Source organism: Microtus ochrogaster, chromosome 1 (genome assembly GCF_000317375.1).
Source record: "Microtus ochrogaster isolate Prairie Vole_2 chromosome 1, MicOch1.0, whole genome shotgun sequence".
NCBI lineage: Eukaryota > Metazoa > Chordata > Mammalia > Rodentia > Cricetidae > Microtus > Microtus ochrogaster.
The window spans coordinates 7,486,061-7,494,573 of NC_022009.1; the positions used below are offsets into that span (position 1 = coordinate 7,486,061).

The following is an 8,513-nucleotide window of genomic DNA, read 5'->3' on the forward strand; positions in this document are numbered from 1 at the left end:
TGTGTATGTGTGTGTATGTGTATGTGTGTGTATGTGTGTATGTGTGTGTATATGTGTATGTGTGTGTATGTGTGTGTATGTGTGTATGTGTGTGTGTGTGTGTGTGTGTGTGTGTAGAAGTGCAGGGACGTGTACTGTGGTGTATATGTGGAGGTCAAAGGACAACGTTGTGGAATTGGTTCTCTCCTTCCCTTTGTTTCGCCATGCTGCCTGCTGCTGCTGCAGATTCCAGGCGAGCTGGTGCTCGTTTCTGGGCGATTCTCCTGTCTCTGCCCCATATCTGGGGCGCTGAACCAAGGTTCCCAGGCTTGTGTGGTAAGTGCTTTTACCCACAGAACCAGCTTGGTGGTCCAGGTATCAGTTTGTTTTCATAACTTTGTGATCTATTTGTGTTTTCTCTTTTGTGAAAATACTGGTCTATGCATTTTTCTGTTGGGTTGTGTATTTTTTTTTAAAGATTTACATGAATTCTTTTAGTGTATAGTTATATGAATTGAAAATGCTGGGCCAGGGAGATGGTTCAGCAGGTAAGGGCACTTAGTGTCAAATCTGATGACCTCAGATGGACCCCTGGGACCCACGCTGTGGAGAGAGAGAATCCACACCCACTTGTGTCTTCTGATCTCCACATGGGTACTATGGCGCACACACATTAAACGTAAAAGAAAAGGAAAAGCCTCGCACACTGGAGACATTGCTCAGTGCTTAAGAACACTGACTGCTCTGGAGGACTGGGGTTCATTTCCCAGTGCCCGCAAGGTCGCTCACAATCTTCTGTAATTCCAGGCCCAAGGGATCCAGCACCCTCTTCAGACCTCCTCAGCTATGTGGTGTGCAGACACACACACACACACACACACACACACACACACACGCACTTACACATTTAAAAATAAATACAAATTGAAAAGAAAATGTCAGTTTGGAGTTTGTTTTTGTACTTTCTCAATAGTTCTTTCTTTGGCCAAAAGTTTTACATAATATTTTCTAATATAATTTTAATTCCAGCCCTTTTCTCAGTGCTCTGTGTTTTCTGTATCTTGTGCCCATTATTATTTTCTAAACATTTTAGTTTGCCTTTCATGTTCAAATCTTTCTTTAGTTGATTTTTGCTGTTAGTCTGGTTTAGTGTAAGGGATTTTGTATCTATCTATCTATCTATCTATCTATCTATCTATCTATCTATCTATCTATCTAATCTACCTACCTACCTATCTAAACTATTCGATGTAGCACAAGTAATAAAAACCCAGAGACAGATATTGGGGTTCAAAGCTGAAGATCAGAAAAGCAAAGCAACCAACAACTAGAGAGACCTTTTACCTCAGACCAAAAGGGTGAGAGCCTGTCTCCACAAATCCTCAGACTCCACACTCCCGTGAGTTCCTGTCTCTTCCCCTTATATTCCTCTCTCCACTCAGCCACATCCCTCCTGTCTCCACCTCCCTAATGATGGGATTAAAGGTGTGAGCCCCCAACACCTGGATCTGTTTCTGGATTGATCTTGTGTAGCCCAGGGAAGCCTTGAACTCACAAGAGATCCTTCTGCCTCTGTCACCTGAGTCCTGGGACTAAAGGTGTGTGCCACCACCCTCTGACCTCTAGTGACTTAGCTTTGCACTCTGATCTTCAGGCAAGCTTTATTTATTAAAATACAAATAAAACATCACTACATACATATGTCCCTTTCCACTCTAAAAATTGTTGTTGGTGACATCTTTCTCCCTTAGTAATCTCGTCAGAGGTTTATCAGCCTTTTGAATAATAAGCTCAATTTACTGGATCCTTTGTACTTTATTTTTCTGTTATTAGTATCTATTTTTATTACTTCTAGTATTCTGTGATTTATATAGTGGTTTTTGTTTGCTTTTGTTTGTTTGGGGGACAGAGTCTTACTCTGTTGGCCCAGCTGTCCTGAAACTTGACATATAGACCAGACTGGCTTTGAACTGGTAGTCATCCTCCTGCCTCTCTCTCCCAAGTGTGGGCTACCAGGCTCCTCCCCTCCTCCCTTATTCTGCTTTAGTTCTTGAATTTCTTGGTTTTTTTTCCCAGGACTGAGAATTGAACCTAGGATCTTGGTAGCAAGCTCTGCTGCTAATCTATGTCTCAAGCCCTTTCTACTTTGGGTCCATGTGTCACACTGGTCAGTGCCCTTGAACTGAACTCACTCCAAGGCCCAGGCAGGCATTGAACTGTTCCTGGCTCAGCTCCTTGAGTAACAGTTGCAGACTGCCCCACCAGGCTCATCTCCTTCTTGAACTGCTGAAGTTGGGTTCTTAGGTTGCTCCTTTAAATTGGCTAATATACTTGAGGCTGTGCATTTTCTTACAAATGCCCCTTTAGCTACAAGTTTGGGTAAGCAATGTTTTGTCTTTTTACAATTCTAATTTTTTTAAAATTGTTTTCAAGACTGGGTTTCTCTGACTGGTTTGTAGCCCTGACTTTCCTGGAACTCTCTCTGTAGACCAGACTGGCCTCGAACTCACAGAGATCTGCCTGCCTCTGCCTCCCGAGTGCTGGGATTGCAGGTGTGCGCCATCAGTGCCTCACATACTTTGTGTTTTCCATTAGTTGTTGGACCTATAGTTTACTTAAGGAAGCATTCAAAATTTCTGTACTTACAACAGTATTCTTTTAAATATTATTATTGTTATATTTATTTATTTATTTAATTGTTTGTCTGAGACAGGGTTTCTTTGTCTAGCCCTGGGTGGCCTGGAAGTCTCTCTGTAGACCAGGCTGGCCTCGTACTCACAGAGATCCTAGAGATTTTCTGCCTCTCCTCCTGAGCTGTGGTGAAAGGCATGTGCCACCACACTGGCCTGGTGTACTCATCACCGAACGTGTCTTATGTGTTCTCTCTGCTGTTCCTCACTCTCCTTCCTTAACTTGTGCAATTTGAGGATTGCTTCAGAAGGGTTTGTTCTTCTTCAGTTTCTTTTTGTTTACGTAGAAATTACGCAACTTATTTTTAGTCATTTTATTGCTCCCCTACTTATATTCATAGGAACGCTCCATAAAGTTCAAGATGAAAATCTGTGCTTGTTTATTTGTATGTGTCTGTGTTGCCAGGTGGGGTGTGTGATCTGAAGACAGTTTGCAGGAATTAGTTCTCTTCTTCCACCATGACAGTCCCCAGAGATGTCATTCAGGTTATGGACTCCTTTCCGCGTTAAATCTTTGTGTTGACTCTCAAAGTTCAAAGGTCAAGGGCCAAGCCAGGGGTGCCGCACAGCTGGCCGCTAGAGTACCTGCATAGCCTGCACAAAAGCCACAGGCACAGGCTGTGACAACAGCATCTACTACAGATAATTCAGTGCGGATGGTTGGTTGGTTCTTTGGTTTTTCTGTGATGGGAGCAGAGGAGTGGAAAGAGAGGAAGTCGAGAATGGTTCGGGTTTTAAAAGATGGGTCAGATCATATTTGGGACGATTCATAGGGATGATCCAATGGAAAAGGAAACTTGATTTGGAAGAGAGGAGATTGGTTTGGAGAGCCATCCTGGCTAAGAGTGCTTCCTGCTCTTCAACAAGCCCCTGATTCGGTTCCCAGCAGCCATGTTGGATGGCTCACAAACACCTGTAGCTCTAGCCCCAAGGGATTCCATGCCTCTGGCCTTGATGTGCACCTGCACAGACATGCACACACACACACGCACATACACACACATAAATTTTTTTAAGCTCCATTTAAGAAGGTGTAATGCGAGGTGAAGGCTCTGAGCAACTAGTGCCAACTTCTCTGACTTGGGCTTCACTCGTGTTTCTGTATCCCCCGTGAAATGTTAGTCAAACAGAGCTTTTCAATTCCTGGCTAAAGCGAAGCTGCAGTCAGTTCTTCAGGAATTAGCCTGCTTGGCTATCCAGTATAAATTCCATTTGCCATAGCCAGCCGGTGATGGTGCACACCTTAATCGCAGCACTTGGGAGGCAGAGGCAGGGTGATCTCAGTGAGTCTGAGGCCAGCCTGGTCTACAGAGTGAGTTCCAGGACAGTCAGGGCTACACAGAGAAACCCTGTCTCAAAAACAAACAAAAAATTCCATTTGCCTTTTACACATGAGGCGTTCTGGTACTAGCTCTGTAGACCAGGCTGGCCTCGAACGCACAGAGGTCCACCTGTCTCTATGAGGACACTGTCCAAAGCTCTGAGAAATTAACTATAACAAGTAGATGTGACCTCTGCCCCTGTGGTGTTTGTGGTGAGCTGCAGGCCTGTCTGAACAAAGTGAAGCCCTTTCTCAAACAAACAAAGAAAAACCAAATAATTTTTTAAGGTGTAATGAGGTCTGAGATAAGAGCTTTCCAGCCTGCTGGGGGAAATAGTGTCCAGGACGGGGAATCAGGTGTGAAACAGCCTTCAGAGCCGGCGATGCCGAGGACACAGCAGGCACTCACAGAGCAGTACTCTGATGTTAGAACTGTCAGCCTGCCAACTACCGCATGGAGACCTTCATTAATTGTGACAGCTTGGCCATCAGCTTAGCCACTGTCCCATTAGCTCTTATAACTTAACCTGCTTTAGTAATCTACCTTCTTCCATGTGGCCCGGCTACCTCTGCTTTGCACCCTATGTCCAACCTCTCCAGTGTCTCCTTGACCTCCCTACACTATCCATCCTGCTTCCTCGGCATCTGGGTGATAACTCTGCCTTTCTTCTCCCCAGAGTCCTCTGTCCCCTGGAAGTCCCACCTACCTAATCTCTTCCTTCCTAGCTATTGGCCGTTTAGACCTTTATTACATCAATCACAGCAATCCATCTTCACACAGGGTACAAATACCCTACAGCACACTCCAAATGTGTTTAGTGTGTGAAGGTTATATCTTCAGAAAAGCCCTTCTTTCCCTAGCTCTCTTCACCCCAAGCAGTCTTCTGTGTGACCTACAATGCTCTGCTGTGTCTTTAGTTGTTTTTCTAGGTGAAAGTTTAGCTACCCTGAGCCTTTTTCTTGAGACTCATATATTTCTCGTTTTATTCTAAACATTGATTTCAGTTTTTCTCACCCCAAGGAACTATTTGAACTTTATACGTGAAGAACATAATAAAAGTGGTAATTTTGTGTGTTCTTCGTTTTTAGTCTATTGAAGACAATGAGGTGTACTTGCCGAGCGATGAACTTTGGACCTACGACATTGACAGCGGGCTGTGGTGAGTACTGTCATAGCACAAAATGCGAGTCTTCTAACTCAGAGCCCTCGTAGACCCTAGGGGACAAGAGCAGGCTTCACACACCCTATGTTCACAATGTTCCCTCCTCTCTCTACAGTTCTTTCCCTCCCTCTGTCCCTCCCCATCCCTTTCAAAGCCTTCACTGTCTCCAAAGAGGGCTTTACTCAGCGTGACTCAGCATGAGAACTTCTTTGACTCTCCCCTCCCCGGCAGGATGAAAGTCTTTATTGTGGGTCTCTTCACACTTTTTTATTTATTCATTGTTTTCTTTTATTTGAGGATAGGGTCTCGCACTGTAACCCAGACAGGTCCCCAACTCTCATCTTCCTGTCTCAGTCTCCCCAGGGCTGGGATTACAAGTGCATGTGATGGCACCTGGCTATCCATTTTGCTTCCAGTTGGCTATGGGAAGAGTACTCAGGGAATTTAAAGGGAGCTTCTGTCTGCTAGGAAAGTAAGAGATTATCTGTGGTCCTTGTTGTAGGAAAATGCACCTGATGGAAGGAGAGCTCCCCACCTCCATGTCGGGAAGCTGTGGGGCTTGCATCAACGGCAGGCTGTACGTTTTTGGAGGCTATGATGACAAAGGCTACAGCAACCGAGTAATCCTTTCTCCTACCTCAAGGGTGCGGCTACATGAGTCCCTAATGTGCCATCTCATGCCACACATCTGCAAATCCTTTAAGGAGAATACAGCTGGAGGGCATCCTAAGTTTAGAGTCGTTAGACTATAAAGATAGATGGAGGGTGCAGCCGTGTTCTTCCTCTGTGTCCCTCCTTCAGTGAGCTGCATTCTTGACTGTTGCCCACAGGCAAGAGCAGGGGGGGGGGAAGGGGCTGTTGCTGTATGTTCTCCACACCATTGCTTCTGTAATCCCGGCTTGTTTTCATCAATTCTATAATTTAAATTTTCTAATGGGTATTTATTGGAAATAAAAGTTAGGTTAGTTTTTGGATGGCAGATACCCTCCACCCCCTCTAACCCCCCACCTCCCGCATACAGAGTTCATTTCCAGATGTGTTGGCTCCTAATATTACTGTCATCTTTTCAAAGCTCTACTTTGTCAACTTACGAACAAGAGATGGAACTTATGTCTGGGAAAAAGTCACCAAGTTTGATGGACAACCACCCACACCACGTGACAAACTTTCCTGCTGGGTGTTCAAAGACAGGTAAAGTGGCACCTGAACTTTAATATCCTTAGGTTAGGATATAGCCTTTGGCCAAGCTTGAGGAGTCAGCATGTTTCCAGTAATTATAATATGTTTTGATGTCAGTGGCAACAGCACCCTAAAACTGGTAAGAACCATGTTATAAAAGTGAACATGGGAGCTGGGCGGTGGTGGTGCATGCCTTTAATCCCAGCACTTGGGAGGCAGAGGCAGGTGGATCTCTGTGACTTCAAGGCCAGTTTGGTCTTGTCCAAGAGCTAGTTCTAGGACACCAAGATCCAAAGCTGCAGAGAAACCGCGTCAAAAAACCAAAAAACAAACAAACAAAGGAACCCCAAAAAAAAACCCAAAACCAAAAATCAACCAACCAGGGGCTGGAGAAATGGCTCAGTGGGTTAAGAGCATTGCCTGCTCTTCCAAAGGTCCTGAGTTCAATTCCCAGCAACCACATGGTGGCTCACAACCATCTGTAATGAGGTCTGGTGCCCTCTTCTAACCTACAGATATACACACAGACAGAATATTGTATACATAATAAATAAATATTTAAAAAAAAATCAACCAACCAAATAAACAAACAAAAACATGGAAGAAATGATGTTTGGATTTTTCACCTTGAATAATTTATTTATGTTTCTAGATCATTATCACACTGACCTGTTAAAATCTGAAGCCATATTGAAAAGTGCACATGGAAGGCCAGCTTCCTCTGTCTACCTTGTCCACCATGATGGTTCCTTTGCCCCCACCACAAAGAGCCCCTAAGTCTGTGTTTCTTTTCTTCTTGGGTGTGGCTTCCACACATCTGCTACTGGAAACTTCTAAAGCTCCAAATGCTATTCAAGCACAGTCCCTGGTGGTCTGACTTTTTCAGATTCCTCAGATGATTCCTGGGTACAACTTTGCTCTGATCCAGGTGCTTCCAGCAGTTGAAAGTTTAAATTATCTCCAGGGGGTTTGCTCACCTGTCCTCTTGAACTTCAGCTTTTTCCCCTTCAGTTCTTCAGCGAACCCAGGGCTTCACACAGCTAGGCAAGCACCCTGCTACTAATTATCCCGCAAGCCCTGGTCCAGCTTTTGAAGGCCATACTGAGCTTCCCTAAAGACTACAAGAGTCGGGACGTGTGTTCAATCCCCTGAGGCTGACTTTCCTCTGACTATAATTTGCCATCCCAGCCCAAGCGTGCCTGCTGGCAGCGTGGTGGTTTTTCTTTACATGTCCCCACGTAGCTAGTGGCACCTTTCTCCTGCCCTTGCAGGAGGCATGAGGAAGCCTGTGGATCTCTTCTCTCCCACTGTAGGTTCATCACCTGCTGAGGTTATTTCCTTCATGTCCCTTTCCCTGAGTTCTTTGTTTTTTTAAACCCTAATTGTGTAGTTTATTTGGCTTGTTTAGGTGGGTAAGGTAAGAGGAGAAATTGATTTCAAATTTGTTTTTTTAAGAAATGATTTATGGAGCTGAGGGGGGTAGTGCACTTTAATCCCAGCAGTGGGGAGGCAGAGGCAGACAAATCTCTGTGAATTCGAAGTCAGGCTGGTCTACAAAGCAAGTTCCAGGATAGCTAAGGCTGTTACTCAGAGAAACCCTGTCTCAAAACACCAAAGCAAATAAAATAAATAAATAAAATAAAAATGATTTATTACTTATTTTTATATCATGTGCATTGGTGTTTTGCCTGCATGTATGAGAGTATTGCATTCCCTGGAGTTGTGAGCTGCCATGTGGGAATTGAACCCTGATCCTCAGGAAGAGTAGCCAGTGCTCTGAACCACTGAACCATCTCTTCAGCCCCTCAAATTCTTTTTGTTATGTGACTTTTGCTGCAGGGTCTCATTCTGGAGTTGGCCTAGAATTCATTAAGTAGCCCAGGCTGACTTGGGAACACATGATAATCCTCCTGTCTCAGCTTCCTGAGTGCTAGAATTGCAGACCTGAGCAACGGTGCCCAGCTATTTCAACTATCTGAGCAAACTAGAAACAAGACTCCTAAAGTTTGTCCTCTACATTGTTTTTCAGATTAATATATTTTGGTGGTTATGGGTACAGGAGGCACAGTGAACTTCAAGACTGTTTTGATGTACATGATGCATCTTGGGTAAGGAAGTAATCACTCTTTAATTTTTTCTTTAATTCAGCATCACTATAAGCCTTAGGAATAATGAATTGCC

General features: G+C 44.3%; 1 protein-coding gene across 3 annotated transcripts in view; it reads left to right on the plus strand.

Moving 5' to 3' along the window:
- The window catches only part of Klhdc1 (kelch domain containing 1), a 36,976-nt gene that overhangs the window by 5,889 nt on the left and 22,574 nt on the right, over window positions 1-8,513 (plus strand). For 2 of the 3 annotated variants that reach the window (XM_026780119.1, XM_026780122.1), the window contains exons 2-5: window positions 5,080-5,150; window positions 5,656-5,797; window positions 6,226-6,344; window positions 8,362-8,440. In XM_026780119.1, the coding sequence (XP_026635920.1) occupies window positions 5,080-5,150; window positions 5,656-5,797; window positions 6,226-6,344; window positions 8,362-8,440 (411 nt within the window). The remainder of the gene's footprint in view (window positions 1-5,079; window positions 5,151-5,655; window positions 5,798-6,225; window positions 6,345-8,361; window positions 8,441-8,513) is intronic. The other variant, XM_005343139.2, reaches the window with a different exon arrangement.